The sequence below is a fragment of the Balaenoptera borealis genome (genome assembly GCF_965194805.1).
Source record: "Balaenoptera borealis genome assembly, contig: HAP1_SCAFFOLD_960, whole genome shotgun sequence".
Lineage (NCBI taxonomy): Eukaryota > Metazoa > Chordata > Mammalia > Artiodactyla > Balaenopteridae > Balaenoptera > Balaenoptera borealis.
Genome location: NW_028123247.1, coordinates 219,899 through 237,885, shown reverse-complemented (window position 1 = coordinate 237,885; position 17,987 = coordinate 219,899). Strand labels below are relative to the sequence as shown.

At 37.1% G+C, this 17,987-nt stretch overlaps 1 protein-coding gene across 1 annotated transcript in view; it reads left to right on the top strand.

Moving 5' to 3' along the window:
• The window catches only part of LOC309621762 (serine/threonine-protein phosphatase 4 regulatory subunit 4-like), a 73,868-nt gene that overhangs the window by 14,086 nt on the left and 41,795 nt on the right, over positions 1–17,987 (top strand). The window contains 4 exon segments of the mRNA XM_082409109.1: positions 12,580–12,727; positions 13,241–13,314; positions 15,697–15,803; positions 16,632–16,739. Coding sequence (XP_082265235.1) covers positions 12,580–12,727; positions 13,241–13,314; positions 15,697–15,803; positions 16,632–16,739 — 437 coding nt within the window.

The window sequence follows — 17,987 nt, the reverse complement described above, 5'->3', positions numbered from 1 at the left end:
TCCATTCATCTGTTGATGGGCATTTAGGTTGCTTCCATGACCTGGCTATTGTAAATAGTGCTGCAGTGATCATTGGGATGCATGTGTCTTTTTGAATTGTGGTTTTCTCTGGGTATATGCCCAGTACTGGATTGCTCGGTCATATGGTAATTCGATTTTTAGTTTTTTAAGGAACCTCCATACTGTTCTCCATAGTGGCTGTATCAGTTTACATTCCCACCCACAGTGCAAGAGAGTTCCCTTTTCTCCACACCCTCTCCAGCATTTATTGTTTGTAGATTTTCTGATGATGCCCATTCTAACTGGTGTGAGGTGATACCTCATTGTAGTTTTGATTTGCATTTGTCTAATAATTAGTGATGTTGAGCAGCTTTTCATGTGCTTCTTGGCCATCTGTATGTCCTCTTTGGAGAAATGTCTATTTAGGTCTTCTGCCCATTTTTGGATTGGGTTGTTTTTTTAATATTGAGCTGCATGAACTGTTTATATATTTTGGAGATTAATCCTTTGTCCGTTGATTCATTTGCAAATGTTTTCTCCCATTCTGAGGGTTGTCTTTTCGTCTTGTTTGTAGTTTCCTTTGCTTTGCAAAAGCTTTTAAGTTTCATTAGGTCCCATTTGTTTATTTTTGTTTTTATTTCCATTACTCTAGAAGGTGGATCAAAAAAGTTCTTGCTGTGATTTATGTCAAAGAGTGTTCTTCCTATGTTTCCTCTAAGAGTTTTATAGTGTCCAGTCTTACATTTAGGTCTCTAATCCATTTTGAGTTTATTTTTGTGTATGGTGTTAGGGCGTGTTCTAATTTCATTCTTTTACATGTAGCTGTCCAGTTTTCCCAACACCACTTATTGAAGAGACTGTCTTTCTCCGTTGTAAATCCTTGCCTCCTTTGTCATAGATTAGTTGACCATAGGTGCCTGGGTTTATCTCTGGGCTTTCTATCCTGTTCCATTGATCTGTATTTCTGTTTTTGTGCCAGTACCATATTGTCTTGATTACTGTAGCTTTGTAGTATAGTCTGAAGTCAGGGAGTCTGATTCCTCCAGCTCCATTTTTTTCCCTCAAGACTGCTTTAGTTTTTTCGGGGTCTTTTGTGTCCCCATACAAATTTTAAGATTTATTATTCTAGTTCTGTAAAAAATGCCATTGGTAATTTGATAAGGATTGCATTGAATCTGTAAATTGCTTTGGGTAGTATAGTCATTTTCACAATATTGATTCTTCCAATCAGAGAACATGGTATATCTCTCCATCTGTTTGTATCATCTTTAATTTCTTTCATCAGTGTCTTATAGTTTTCTGAGTACAGTTCTTTTGTCTCCCTAGGTAGGTTTATTCCTAGGTATTTTATTCTTTTTGTTGCAATGGTAAATGGAAGTGTTTCCTTAATTTCTCTTTCAGATTTTTCATCATTAGTATAAAGGAATGTAAGAGATTTCTGTGCATTAATTTTGTATCCTGCTACTTTACCAGCTTCATTGATTAGCTCTAGTAGTTTTCTGGTGGCATGTTTAGGATTCTCTATGTAGAGTATCATGTCATCTGCAAACAGTGACAGTTTTACTTCTTTTCCAATTTGTATTCCTTTTATTTCTTTTTCTTCTCTGATTGCCATGGCTATGACTTCCAAAACTGTGTTAAATAGTAGTGGTGAGAGTGGACATCCTTGTCTTGTTCCTGATCTTAGAGGAAATGCTTTCAGATTTTCACCATTGAGAATGATGTTTGCTGTGGGTTTGTCGTATATGGCCTTTATTATGTTGAGGTAGGTTCCCTCTATGCCCACTTTCTGGAGAGTTTTTATCATAAATGGGTGTTGAATTTTGTCAAAAGCTTTTTCTGCATCTATTGAGATGATCATATGGTTTTTATTCTTCAATTTGTTAATGTGGTGTATCACACTGATTGATTTGCGTATATTGAAGAATCCTTGCATCCCTCGGATAAATCCCACTTGATCATGGTGTATGATCCTTTTAATGTGTTGTTGGATTCTGTTTGCTAGTATCTTGTTGAGGATTTTTGCATCTATATTCTTCAGTGATATTGGTCTGTAATTTTCTTTTTTAGTAGTGTCTTTGTCTGGTTTTGGTGTCAGGGTGATGGTGGCCTCATAGAATGAGTTTAGGGGTGTTCCTTCCTCTGCAGTTTTTTGGAAGAGTTTGAGAAGGATGGGTGTTAAGTTTTCTCTAAATGTTTGATAGAATTCACCTGTGAAGCCATCTGGTCCTGGACTTTTGTTTGTTGGAAGATTTTTAATCACAGTTTCAATTTCATTACTTGTGATTGGTCTGTTCATATTTTCTATTTCTTCCTGGTTCAGTCTTGGAAGCTTATACCTTTCTAAGAATTTGTCCATTTCTTCCAGGTTGTCCATTTTATTGGCATAAAGTTGCTTGTAGTAGTCTCTTAGGATACTTTGTATTTCTGCGGTGTCCATTGTAACTTTTCCTTTTTCATTTCTAATTTTATCAATTTGAGTCCTCTCCCTTTTTTTCTTGATGAGTCTGGCTAATGGTTTATCAATTTTGTTTATCTTCTCAAAGAACCAGCTTTTAGTTTTATTGATCTTTGCTATTCTTTTCTTTGTTTCTATTTCATTTATTTCTGCTCTGATCTTTATGATTTCTTTCCTTCTACTAACTTTGGGTTTTGTTTGTTCTTCTTTCTCTAGTTTCTTTAAGTGTAAGGTTAGATTGTTTATTTGAGATGTTTGTTGTTTCTTGAGGTAGGCTTGTATTGCTATAAGCTTCCCTCTTAGAACTGCTTTTGCTGCATCCCATAGGTTTTGGATTGTCATGTTTTCATTGTAATTTGTCTCTAGGTGTTTTTTGATTTCCTCTTTGATTTCCTCTTTGATTTCTAGGTTATTTAGTAACATATTGTTCAGCCTCCATGTGTTTGTGTTTTTTACATTTTTCCCCTGTAATTGATTTCTAATCTCATAGCGTTGTGGTCGGAAAAGATGCTTGATATGATTTCAATTTTCTTAAATTTACCGAAGCTTGATTTGTGATCCAAGATGTGATCTATCCTGGAGAATGTTCCATGTGCACTTGAGAAGAAAGTGTAATCTGCTGTTTTTGGATGGAATGTCCTATAAGTATTAATTAAATCTATCTGGTCTATTGAGTCATTTAAATCTTGTGTTTCCTTATTAATTTTCTGTCTGGATGATCTGTCCATGGGTGTAAGTGAGGTGTTAAAGTCCCACAGTATTATTGTGTTACTGTTGATTTCCTCTTTTATAGCTGTTAGCAGTTGCCTTATGTATTGAGGTGCTCCTGTGTTGGGTGCATATATATTTATAATTGTTATATCTTCTTCTTGAATTGATCCCTTGATCATTATTTAGTGTGCTTCCTTGTCTCTTGTGACATTCTTTATTTTAAAGTCTATTTTATCTGATATCAGTATTGCCACTCCAGCTTTCTTTTGCTTTACATTTGCATGGAATATCTTTTTCCATCCCCTCACTTTCAGTCTGTATGTGTCCCTAGGTCTGAAGTGGGTCTATTGTAGACAGCATATATATGGGTCTTGTTTTTGTATCCATTCAGCAAGCCTGTGTCTTTTGGTTGGAGCATTTAATCCATTCACATTTAAGGTAATTATTGATATGTATGTTCCTTACCGTTTTCCTAATTGTTATGGGTTTGCTTTTGTAGGTCCTTTTCTTCCCTTGTGTTTCCCACTTAGAGAAGTTCCTTTAGCATTTGTTATAGAGCTGTTTGATGGTGCTGAATTCCCTTAGCTTTTGCTTGTCTGTAAAGCTTTTGATTTCTCCACTGAATCTGAATGAGATCCTTGCTGGGTAGAGTAATCTTGGTTGTAGGTCTTTCCTTTAATCACTTTAAATATATGGTGCCACTCCCTTCTGGCTTGTAGAGTTTCTGCTGAGAAATCAGCTGTTAATGTGATGGGAGTTCCCTTGTATGTTATTTGTCATTTTTCCCTTGTTGCTTTCAGTAACTTTTCTTTGTCTTTAATTTTTGTCAGTTTGATTACTAGGTGTCTCAGCGTGTTTCTCCTTGGGTTTATCGTGCCTGGGACTCTCTGCGCTTCCTGCACTTGGGTGGCTGTTTCCTTTCCCATGTTAGGGAAGTTTTCGACTATAATCTCTTCAAATATTTTCTCAGGTCCTTTCTTTCTCTCTTCTCCTTCTGGGACCCCTATAATGCGAATGTTGTCGCGTTTAGTGTTGTCCCATAGGTCTCTTAGGTTGTCTTCATTTCTTTTCATTCTTTTTTCTTTATTCTGTTCTGCGGCAGTGAGTGCCACTATTCTGTCTTCCGAGTCACTTATCCATTCTTCTCCCTCAGTTATTCTGCTATTGATTCCTTCTAGTGTATTTTTCATTTCAGTTATTTTATTGTTCATCTCTGTTTGTTTGTTCTTTAATTCTTTGAGGTGTTTGTTCTTTAATTCTTCTAGGTCTTTGTTAAACATTTCTTGCATCTTCTCGATCTTTGCCTCCATTCTTTTTTGAAGGTCGTGGATCATCTTCACTATCCTTATTCTGAATTCTTTTTCTGGAAGGTTGCCTATCTCCACTTCATTTAGTTGTTTTTCTGGGCTTTTGTCTTGTTCCTTCCTCTGGTACATAGCCCTCTGCCTTTTCATCTTGTCTATCTTTCTGTGAATATGGTTTTTGTTTCACAGGGTGCAGGATTGTAGTTCTTGCTTCTGCTGTCTGCCCTCTGGTGGATGAGGCTATCTGAGAGGCTTGTGCAAGTTTCCTGATGGGAGGGACTGGTGGTGGGTAGAGCTGGGTGTTGCTCTGGTGGGCAGAGCTCAGTAAGCCTTTAATATGCTTGTCTGCTGATGGGTGGGGCTGGGCTCCCTCCCTGTTGGTTGTTTGGCCTGAGGCGACCCAACCCTGGAGCCTACCTGGGCTCTTTGGTGGGGCTAATGGCGGACTGTGGGAGGGCTCACGCCAAGCAGTACTTCCCAGAACTTCTGCTGCCAGTGAGTGTCCTTGTCCTCACGGTGAGCCAGAGCCACCCCCTGCCTCTGCAGGAGACCCTCCTACACTAGCAGGTAGGTCTGGTTCAGTCTCCTGTGGGGTCAATGCTTCTTCCCCTGGGTCCCGATGCACAGACTACTTTGTGTGTGCCCTCCAAGAGTGGAGTCTCTGTTTCCCCCAGTCCTATCGAAGTCCTGCAATCAAATCCCCCTAGCCTTCAAAGTCTGATTCTGTAGGAATTCTTCCTCCCGTTGCCGAACCCCCAGGTTGGGAAGCCTGACGTGGGGCTCAGAACCTTCATTCCAGTGGGTGGACTTCTGTGTTATAATTGTTCTCCAGTATGTGAGTCGCCCACCCAGCAGTTATGGGATTTGGTTTTATTGTGATTGCGCCCCTCCTACCATCTCATTGCGGCTTCTCCTTTGTCTTTGGATGTGGGGTATCTTTTTTTGTGAGTTCCAGTGTCTTCCTGTCGATGATTGTTCAGCAGTTAGTTGTCATTCCGGTGCTCTCACAAGAGGGCGTGAGCGCACGTCCTTCTACTCCGCCATCTTGAACCAATCTCTGGGCTACTTTAGGATTACCCTTGTCTTATCCGGGGGGGCTTACCAGTGCCTCTGTAAGGCTGTCAGAAAGGCTGCTTAAGTTTTCAGCCTCTCAGGAGCCTTTTCTAGAATCAGCAGATGCTTCCAGGGGAAAACCAGGCCCCAAATTACATGCTTACCTTTCTGGATTTCCATTGTCTCTTAGATCTTGGATGCGAAATTTTTTCACTACCTTGTTAGTTTCCATATGCCTTTGTGCAGATGATTATTACATTTTGTCCAGCTTTTTTTTTTTTTTTTAATTTTTATTTATTATTTATTTATTATGTTTATTTTTGGCTGTGTTGGGTCTTCGTTTCTGTGTGAGGGCTTTCTCCAGTTGCGGCGAGTGGGGGCCACTCTTCATCGCGGTGCGCGGGCCTGTCACTATCGCGGCCTCTCTTGTTGCGGAGCAGAGGCTCCAGACGCTCAGGCTCAGTAGTTGTGGCTCACGGGCCCAGTTGCTCCGCGGCATGTGGGATCTTCCCAGACCAGGGCTCGAACCCGTGTCCCCTGCATTGGCAGGCAGATTCTCAACCACTGCGCCACCAGGGAAGCCCTGTCCAGCTTTTTAAATTATCCTCATCATAAGAGCTGATTAGAATTACCTACTCTGCTGTTACTGAAAGAGGAAGTTCCCTTTCCTTTCTTTTTTCCTTCTTGATTTAATCTCAGAACAATATTAATCCCAAATAATTTTTTTTTATATACTTGCATATACTCTGTCATCACCTCTACCCCTACACAGATCAATTGATTGTTTTCTAATGATGTGTTAGGAATAGTCCAGAACCTAAAATTAAATATTCTGCCAAAACACTTGTGATGGATCTCTTTTTTAAACTTTGAGTTCTTCAACACCCTTTTTTTTTTATTGGGATGAAATTGTTTTGCAGTAGCAGATCTCCACTTTTGGTCTATATTTGCTCTGTAGGCAGTCTTATCCACACACCCTTGGCTTTAAATATCATCTATATAAATTTTATCTATTCTATATTAATTCTTATTTATAGCAGATCTTTTCAGAGTATCAGAACTGTATATACAATTCCCTGTTTGTACTCTCTCCTCGGATGCCTCAAAGTCACCTCAAAGTTAACGAGTCCAAAACTGAGCCCCTGCTATTTCCTCTCGACATCTGGGCTCCCTCCAGAGTCCCCTATCCTAATGGGTAACCTTCTTATCCACCTGGCTTTCAAGCCAGGATGTGGGGAGTCATCCTTGATACCACCTGTCTTTTACTACTTGTTTATACAATCCTGTTTATTTTATGTTTTAAATATTGAGTCCACCCACCTCTCTCCAGCAATACTACCTCTACCCTAGTCCAAACTATTATGAGGGTTCAAGTGATCCTCACCCACTACCTCCCTCCCTTTCCATCCTCCCTCCTTTCTAATCCTTTTCAACTTTATAATCAGCATGCTATTTCAAAGCATTTAAAACTACAATTTGAATATTCTGTTGCTTAATGCATCTAAGGCCCTATGTAATTTGGGCTCTGTCTGTTTCACTAGCCTCTGCCCCATCCCCTTCACTATTTGCTCCAGGCACACTGACCTTCTCTCAGCTCCTGGAATCTACCATCCTCCTCCTCACTCCTCAGTGCCGGGAATGCTTGCCTTCCTACTCCTCTTGCTTTCCTGCCTTCCTTTATCCTAGCTTTTGTCTAGTTATCTCTTTCTCTTCACAAGGTCAGTTGTCACTTCTCAGTGATCCCCTTTCCTCAGAGGAGATTAGTTCACCCAGCAGATGCTCTATGGCACCTTGTACTTCCTATCCTTAGATTTTACCACACTTTTAATTACAGGATGAACAGGTACACTGCTAGCCCTGCTCATTGCTAAGTCTCCAGCTCCTAGCACAGTGCCTTGAATGTAACTAAATGGTTATTTGTTCAATATTTGAATGTATATAATCAATAGCAGTCCCTCAAAGGTAGGGAACCATGTCTTTGACTTTTCTCCAGTTTCCCAGAATACTTAGTATGATGTTGGTACTTAATAAATAGCTGAGAATGAAATTAAAATTATATTATCAGAATTAGATTTTCATTGGGCTACATTAGAAGGAGATTAGGATAGAAGGGAGAAGTACTGTGACTGACTAGAGAGAAAAGAAAGCCTTACTTGCTTACAGAAATTTGCCATACTTTCCAGTGCTGCCTCTCCTGCCCCCGAAAACAGTTTCTAATTTTTTTCAAAAAATGTTTAATTAAATATGACTACAGTGGATCATTTGAAATGGTTATTTGTAACTCTTGTGTCCATTAAGTAGTTATTTCTTTGATAAGCACATCCTTTCTTTGCAATGTTTTAAATGACTTTATTTACATTTCAAGCCTAAATTACCCATGATTCTAATTTATCATGTGTAAAAATGACTTGGCTGGGTCGTCCAGCTCAAAGTTCAGTTTCAAAACCATGGTATTGAAATATATTGATTTCTTCTGGTGTCCTTGTGACTTTGCATGGCTGGATACTTCATTGCATGTTTGCAGTAGTCACATGATAGTTACTATTGGTATTGGTATTTCCTTTTTGGAAAGAGATCTTTGGGATATTTTATGTGTACCTCCTCATGAACCTTGCTAATCACTGAAACACAGATTAAAAGAAGGGTAAAACACACCCTTTTTATCCTTGTCTACTGCCTTCACTTTATTTTCCCTCTCCGATTTTGATCTTCAGTGCTCTCAACTAGTTCTCTCCACCCTTTACTTAAGTGTGGAACGTGGCAGTCAGTGATAGGGAAGAGAACGAGATACCGTAGTTAATTGTTAAAGGTACTTTAGAGCTGGCATGTTCCAATTATTCATATTTAACTCAGTTGTAAAGTCTTTTATAAATAGTGTAATTTTATAGTGAAAAGAGTTGTTCACTATTAGTGTTAGGTACTAAAAATTCCCACACTTATGACCCTCAAAACCCCAGATATTTTATATGTCCTAGGTTTTTAGTATTTTAATATATAAATCCCTATTATTTAATTTCAAAATAACCAGTGATGTTATCTCTAAAAATATACAAAGATACTTTGTAATTTTAGGATTCCTTTACCTTTAACCAGCACTATTTATGGTAGATATGTTTACCAGTTTTATTTAATAAGTCTAGTTTCCAAATGCATGAACCCAAAATCTTTGCTCTTTCGGAGTAAGCCAGTGATTTATTTATGCTTCTCTATGTTGTGTATTGTAAAGAGAAAGATCTTCTTGATGCATTATAATGCGGGTTTATTGGCGACAGCGGTTTCCCTCTCTGCAAGGACATTACATTGTTTTACAAAATGCTTTCTTGCACCATTCATGCTAACTTAAGAATGAATTTAAACACAGAAGCATCTAGTACATTTTCCTTCCTTGAGTGGGAATGGTTTTTAAATTCGGAAATGTATCATTAACTCATTTATAAAATGTCTTATTTCATTTTTGAGGAATTCAAGTTGGAATGCCAGCCATACGATAGTACGTAAGAGGAATGGTAACTGGCATTAAGGCATGCACTTAAGCAATAGAGGAATTTACTTTTCAGTGTCTTCCAAGGTCCATGAGGATGCACACTTATTTACCCAGAGAGTATGGATCTCACTGTGTTTGTCCAGAGGGTGTGACTCTGTGGAGGAGAACACTAACTGGTAAGTATCAAATTCTTATTGTATTCTGTTTCAGAAAACTATGTTTAGAAATCAATTGAATTTTAGCAGTGATGAAATCTCTTAGTCTGTGCTGGTTTCTTAACAGTGGACAGTCCCAGATGTTGAAGTCAGCACAACAAGAGAAAAACCCAAATCCTGATAAGACTTGAGGATTTTTCGAAAATTAATGCAAAATAGTTGGGGCAAATGTTGCTGCGGCAGTCAAGACTAAGTAATACAGTAAGAAGATATGAAGTTGGAGAGCTTCTCATGTTCTTCCTTTGCATAAAGTTTGCATACGTACAAAACCCAGGACTTTAATGACTTTAAGAGGGGCAGAATTACATCTCTTGGAACCTAAAACAACAGACTCATGTGAACTGGAATGCACATTGTGGCCCTCACAATTTATTTAAATATTTCTTTGCAAAGCACTCTGTTTCTAAAGAAAAGCTATGCCTTCTGAAACCTGTAAGTGATGTATCCTGGCCACATCAAATCTTCTAAAAGCGTTTTCCAAATCCAGAATTGTTAGTGTGGAACAAATGTTTGTTTTGGAAACAGTAAAACCGGGGAATTTGGGAGGGTTGATTTCAGAGACCAGTTGCTGCTCTGCTTTACACCTTATCATTCCTTCTCTTTTTCTTTTCAGCTAAGGACTCTTAAGATACATAATTGACTGTTGATTGAAAAAACTTGTAAAATGACATTTGTGTGTATGATACAAAAGTTTAAAACAAAACACAGCACAAAAATCAGCCACCCTAATATGTGATCAGTTTTCTGGGAATTAACCCCACCACATAAACATCTGCCACACTAAAGCCACTGCCAGATCTTAGGGTTGATGGAAGCCACGCCTTAATAAATGGTGAATGGAAGTGCAGAGTCTGTGAAGAAGAATTTGTTGCCTGGCTTCGGCATCAGGCAGACAAAGGGTTAAGTCTTAGAGTTGCCAATTACAAGCTTGCTGGCCTTCAGCAAAATACTTGACAGCTCTGGGTCTGTTCCTTCTGCTGTAGAATGATATATGTCATGGTGACTGGCAGGGGTCCCACCGTGCTGAATCAAGGACTCTGGGTACATGGTCTAAATCACGGTTGCAGAGACACTGGGGTGGAAGATGGCAGGAATATCTCCTCATTGACGTGCCAGAAAGAGAATTGAGAATGCATTTCTATATGATCCATTTTTGCTTTGCCTTGTGTCTAATTCTACCAATCCCTAATCTTTAGGACTCACTTCAGAATCTCTTGAAGCCACCTCTTAGGAGACGTGGAAAAAGTGTGTGCAGGGAGAGAGCGTCAAGAGCAGAAAGTTTAGGTGAAAGGGTGAGATACTCAGTCATCCAGCAATTACCTACTGAGCGCCTGCCATGTGCTGTAGGAGTCGGGGATAATGGTAGTGAACAAAACAGACAAAAAACTGTGCAGTCATGAAGCTCACGTTCTAGATGTGGGAGGTAGACCGTAAACAGATGGACTTGTTGTATGTTGGACAATGGAGATGATAAACCCGTCGGGTCATGGCGAGGGCTGGGGCAAAGGGGTGGCTTTCTGTTTAAAATAGGGTCATCAGGGAAGGGCTCATTGAAAAGGTGACATTAGAATAGAGGCTTGAAAGAGATCAGGGAGCCAACCATATGGAAATCTGGGAAAAGGGAATTGGGAACAGATCTTTGTAATTCATTGAAAAGGTTTTGACATTTCCTTGAGTGGGTTGGAAAGCCACTGGAGAGATTTGAGCAGAAAAGTGACATGATCTGACTTTTTAAAAAGAATCTCTCTGGCTGCTGTAGAGAATAGGTAATAGAGGGGCAGTGATAGAATCAGGGACTAGTTAGCAGGTTATTGGAGTAATTCAGGCGGGAGATGATGGTGGCTTGGATCAGAGTGGTAGCCGTGGAGGTGATAGGTGGTCAGATTTTGGATCAGGATTGACTGGTCATTTGATTATGGTAAGTGAGGGACTGAGAGGAGTTAAGGATGACCCCAAAGTTTCTGGGTTGAAAGCTGGAAGGGCAGAGTTGTCATTGATTGTTTAGAAGAAGGTGGGAGGAAGAGCCAGTTTTGGGGAGAGGTCTGTTAAGGTGATGAGATTCCTACCAGATATCCAAGGGTAGTGGAGAGGAGACAGTTGGATGTACAATGGTCATTATGTAAATGCTCAGTTTGCACAAGTTGGTAAGTCATAAAAGTGCTATTTAAATGATTTCAATCAAATCTCTAAGAAGATAAAGCCATAATTTACATTTTATATATTAGGAAATAATGCAGAAAGACTAATTTTCCTAAGATCACAGATATGAAACTTTGTTTTATGGTTGCAAGTTCCACCTTGTTCTACCAACTTTACTCTATTAGTTATAAAATAGGCATACAAGGGAAATTCCAGTAGTTGCCACAATTGATTAAACAAAGTAAGACTTTTAGCTGCCTTTGCATTATGCACACCCACACAGTCTTCTAGAGAAGTACAGATGATATCTTTGGTGAGGTGTATATGAAAGATAGGGTTTTTTTTGACTCTTTGATGTGTTAAACTATTCTGATGTAGGCTTTGACTTTAAAAGGTGAGTGGAGATGGCTATGAATATAATTAATTTTTAAAAGCATTCTTATATTTTAAAAAACTCCTTTTTAAAAATACAGTTTACTTTGTAGTAATTTGTGTTCTTGTCACTTGTTTAAAGGGGAAAATACATTTGCACAAGCTTAAGTGTATTCCTTTTTTATAGTGGAATGCATAATAGTTATTTTTTGAAGCAGAAATACAAGTAATAAAAACACATGCGATTGAGCTTTGACATTATTGTTATAGGTGGGAATGGCAAACTGTACAATACAAAGAGCAAAACAGAAATTGAGATCTATTAAAAATGACTATTCTATTATCTAAATGTTTATGTACTTTTTAAAATTTTTATGCAATAAAGCAATGGAGTGTTATTTCACAAATTCCTAAGACATTTAAACTTTATGTGGTCTAGGGACTTCCCTGGCGGTTCAGTTGTTAAGACTCTGCGCTTCCACGCAGGCGGCGCCGGTTCTATTCCTGGTCGGGTAACTAAGATCCCACATGCCACGTGGCGTGGCCAAAAAAAATTATACATATTGAATATATATATATATATATGCTGGTACAGAAAACCCCGAACGAACTTTTTGGCCAACCCAATAGATATAAATGTTATGTGGTCTAATAAGTTAAACAATCAGGAGCAGATTAATATAGTTTTCTCAAAGTAATAAAAGGAAGTACATATCCTTAAAGGTCATATATAGTTATTTTGTACAATATGACTATGTTTGGTTTCTACGACCTTGGATTTTTAAAAATTTGTAATTTCTGATCTCTCATCTATATAATAGCACACTCTTTCTGATTATACAGGAGGTCCTGCACGTTGCAGGAGTGGAAATGCAGTTAACGGCTGCGGTATCATTTTTGACCATTCTACAGGAAGAATCAGTGTCGATTCATACATATGCCCACTCCTTCCTCCAAGTCATTCTACTGCATCTGGAGCACAGGGACGCAGGTCAGGGGCCTGACGTGCTTCATCGTATATGTACTTATTGTTTCTTCTATGTGGCTGTGATGGTATTTGAATTATGTTAGGCTGATGACCATAACTGAATGAGACTGTGCTGCCTAAGAGTTGATCAGTGGTGTGACTAAAAATAGCAGTGATTATTTTTGTACAAAAACCGCAAAATTCAGTGCCCTTGAAGCCTGAAGACCCATTAGTTCATCTTATGATATATACTTTTTTCTTAGATTTGTTTCTTTTACAACATCTGTGTTTATAGTATTGTAGTACAAGAAAAATGCACACTTTGGGTTAAAGATAGCCCCTCAGTATTAATTTTAAAGATATAAATGTTTTCCAGATATTGGCTAAGACAGAAAAATAGAGAAACTTCTTATAATAGTAATAAAAATAATTATTGCCATTTTACTATTAAATACTCTTGTAAATATTAGTGGCTAAGTTGAAACTGAATTTGTAAGTGAGATAGTTAAGTTGGCATGTTTTATCTTTGTCAATCAGGTGTCAGCAACGCATGGCTGGAAACTCTTCTGTCTGTGATAGAAGTATTGCCCAAAGAAACCCTAAGGCATGAGGTAATACATTTTTTTTTTTTTTTTGTAAATTCTAGTATTTAAGTCACTCTAAGGTTTTTGTTGTTTTCATTTTTGATAGAAACGGTATTTCAAAAAAGAATAAAGTTATTTCCTACTCTGAAAGCAGCACATATTCATCACAGAAAATTTGGGTAGTACAAAATATAGAAGGAAGAAAAATCATGGTTCTGTACTTAGCTACTTCTAACATTCTGACGTATTTTCATTTCAGATTTTTTCCCCTGTATATGGTGCTATTTGCCGTGTTAGTGATCATATTGAATTTATATATGGTTGTTTTTCACTTAGCTTTATTTTCTTTATTATTTTCTCATATTACTCATTTGGTAGTAGCTACAAATATTTTACTTACATATTAAACATTTAAGCCTGTTTTCAGTGTTTTATTATCAAAATAAGGCAATAATGAACATCTCTGTAGAGCTTTTCCTGTTTTTCAGATTATTTCCTTAACTGTAACTTCCAAAAAAGTGGAATTACTAGGTTAGAGGGCATTAATATTCTTAAGGCTCTTGAGTAGTAATATGAGAAAATGCCTGTTTTCCTGGGCTTTCATCAGCAATAGCATTCCAGTTAAATTTGATGGGCCAAAAATGGAATTACATTTTAATTGGACATTTTTTGATTATTATGCTGTTGAATATTTTCTCATATATTATTATATTTCACCTCTGTTCTCTTGGAATTGTCTGATCATATCCTTTGATCACTGTTTTTATGTGCTATTTATCTGTCAGGGTTGCCAATCCTTTGTTATATTTGTTGCAAATAATGTTACCAATTTGTTGTTTGCTTTTTAATGTTCAATATTGTTCAACAGACCCTTCTCTAAAGTTTTAGCAAATTAAGATGAGAGAACAGGAAAATTAGGAAATTTATTCTTTAAAGAAATGATTTTTCATTCTTTGAACATTATTTCTATATGAATTTCCTTTCAAGTATGTCCTGTTTGAAAAGAGTTATCAGTCAATAAAATGTCCTCTGTGGATTTCATTAAGTGTCGTTGCCCTTCTTTGCCCTCGTACAGATTATGGCCCTAGCTCAGTGCCAAAACACTTGCTTGAAAATGGGAAGATCTACCCAGTTATAAGGATGTTTGTATACTTGATGCCAAACATCTAGATGATTACACATATTTAAATATTGAACGTAATGTTGACATATTTATACTTTTTGATTAGTGGTGTATGAGAATGCAGTTTTTACTCTAGAATGTCGCATATTATTTAACATGTGATTTTTAAGATTTTTAAATATGCCTTTTATTTCAGATCTTTGACTTTCAAATTATATTTATCATTATACATTCAGTAATTCTGGCTACTCTGTTGAGAGGAAAAAAGTTGACCCTTTGATTAGAGTTATAGTTAGAACCTGGGGGGATCGTAGTACCACCTAGTATTCTGATCTCCATTTTAAGTAGATGAGAAACCTTGGGATGAGAAATAGCAAGATTACTTAGACAAATTAAATAGCTGGGACCAGAATCAGGGTCTGATCTTCATAATTCTTTGCAGTCTGTCATGCTGTTGAGTTCGAGTGCCCAGGGCATACACAATACAGTATCAGAGTTGGGCTGTTGTATTCAAATGACAGAATTACCTTAATAGAATCTTTTTGAAGTTATAATGTTTTGCTTGCTTCAGAACAAATGTAAAAATTAATCTACATGGAACAAAAACAAATTTCAGGGTATCTAATAATTAACTTGCTTTTTTTCTTTTGAAAAATGTATATTTCACAACTATATGCGCAAACAGATCATTAAAGAATTCAACATAAGCTTTAATTCAATTTTTTTGGTGCCTAATTGTTGTTTTTTTTTAATTATTAGCACCTTTAATTATTATGTATGTACTTATTTATTTATTTGGCTGTGTTGAGTCTTCGTTTCTGTGCGAGGGCTTCCTCTAGTTGCGGCAAGCGGGGGCCACTCTTCATTGCGGTGCGCGGGCCTCTCACTATCGCGGCCTCTCTTGTTGCGGAGCACAGGCTCCAGACGCGCAGGCTCAGTAGTTGTGGCTCACGGGCCTAGTTGCTCCGCGGCATGTGGGATCTTCCCAGACCAGGGCTCGAACCCGTGTCCCCTGCATTAGCAGGCAGATTCTCAACCACTGCGCCACCAGGGAAGCCCTGCCTAATTGTTTTTGATTGCATAATTTATCATCATCTTTACCTTAATAATCCAAGAAGGCAAATAAAATGAGATCCAGGTGATGAACAAACATGCACCTCAAAATGTAATTGAGGTTCTATAAAAACATTTAGAACATTAAAATATTCTTTGAAGAAAATAGCTGACATTAGTGTCAAGAATATATAAAATTTTGTGAATTTGTTCTCTAAATCTTTTCTCTTTAGATTTTGAATCCACTTGTTTCCAAGGCACAACTTTCCCAAACAGTCCAGTCTCGTTTAGTTAGTTGTAAAATTTTAGGAAAATTGACCAACAAATTTGATGCCCTTGCGTGAGTATTTGTATATAATTTTTTGTCTACTTTATTAAATTGATTTAAAATGTATAATGACTATATTATTAATAATTATATTAGATTTGTATTATTCCATACTGTATACAGTTTAGCTGATTTAAATTTACAGAATATAGAATTCTCAGAAGTCTACTTATTCAGATGCATTTCTTCTTGATATGGCCTTTCAAAATCAATAAGGGTAACTTTTTTTTCTATTTCCCATCTTAGTCATCTCTGTCACATACCTTGTGTAGTTTTGAGGATAAAATAAAATTATCTTACAGACTTCAAAAATTGGTAAACATTGACATAGAGATAGATTTCTGCTTTTTTCCATCAGCTTTTTTCCGTCATTGCTATGAATTCATTATCTTGAATAATTTATCTTACTTTGAGGTTTTATAGAGAATGTTTATAATTTATATGCTACACTCTGCCCAGATGATAAATACCAAGTGGAAAGAATGGAATGTTGTGTAATTATGACACAAGAGGAAGATATAAAATTGACGAATATTTTGGTTGATGGTTGCTAGAATCAGATAGTCCACTTGCTTATAGCCTTTTATCTTAGCTAAGATGTTTTAGCTGCCAATTACAAATTAACCATTATTTTAAAAAGACTCAGTCATATACATAATTTAAAAGTAGCTGTTAACATCCAAATGTAATAACATATGTAAATATACATTGTAAATGATAAAGTTCTTTATTAAGGTATGTTTGTTATTATTAAGCTAAGATTTTGAGGATAATTTTTTGAAAATATTAATTATTCTAAAATACTCACCCATTTGCATGTTTCTTTCCTCTCTCTCTAAGCATTAAAAGAGAAATTCTTCCCTTGGTAAAATCACTCTGTCAAGATGTAGAGTACGAAGTTCGATCTTGTATGTGTCGGCAATTAGAAAATATAGCTCAGGGCATTGGGTAAGTATACTTTCAATACCTTTTGTTACAGTTTTATTTCTGGATTGTCAGACATGTGTATCCTGTTCTGTATTCCATGAAAGCATGCTTTTAAAGAGCTAAACTCTATATGATCTTTAAAAATGATGATAATAAGTACCTTCTGATGTGTTTATATTAAAAGAGATAAAAGTGAAGATGTTTAGTATGGTGGGTTAATGTTAATTTCTTTCCTTTTTTTCCTTAGTTACTTACTTATCATTCCAAACCCCTAGATCCAGGAAGGGAAAAATGTCCGTGCTTTGAATATAATATACCATGCTCAGACTATAGCTGTACCATATCTTTTAGCTGGCAGCTGTATTACTGGGTCATTTCAGATGAAATTACTCAGTGGAAGTCTTTGTCTCCTGTGCGGCTCTGTGCTTCCAGTGTCTGCTTTGTTGGTCTCCTTGTCTTCGGGGTGTGTGAAGCTCAGGAAGGAGAGGGATAGGGCAGTCTCTTCTCTTCACCTGTAAAAACTAATCTCATGTCAAGGCGTAAGTATGATATTAAAGGGAATTTTATCTAAAAACCATCTTTGGAAACAGTTTTTTTTTCCCAAGTATCCTAAACTGGTACAAAAAACTTTGGAACCTCTCATTTTAAACTAGAAATTGCAGTGATTTCTCCTGGTTCTTTGTTTCACAAGCAAGGACAATCAGGTTGTTGCCATTAAAATTGCTAAGTTTAAAAAAATCTGGGCCAATATTGAAGGCTTTAGAAATACTTTAGAGTGTCATAGAGATTCAGGGTAGAGTAGTGTCCTCTGTCCTGCGTCCACCCTTGCTGAGTAGAATTTAAGTATTGTGTGGAAGCTTAACACTTCAACAGAATAATCAGTTCCCTAACCTTGATCTCAGAACCAGCTTCTTTCCTTCTGTTAGGTCTTCTAAGGCTAGGCTGACTCTGGATCATTGTGGACCATAATTAATTCAGTCTTGCCCAGATCTGTGCCCCTTAACCAAGATCAGAACCTATTAGGAGAACATGCTGTTGTCTTTTTGTATTCTGTTTTTTTTTGGTCACTGAAATTTTGACACAATGGATGGGTCTTCTGAAAATTAATATATGATTATTGCTTAAGGATTAATTTATAAAAGTAAAACTAGAAAGAATCTACCTAGCTTGTTAAGTTAGAATGCACTTGTTAAGTTAGAATGCTTGGTTATATAATATTTATTTAATTTTGAGTTCTTACATATTATTAAAGACATAATTATAGGACTT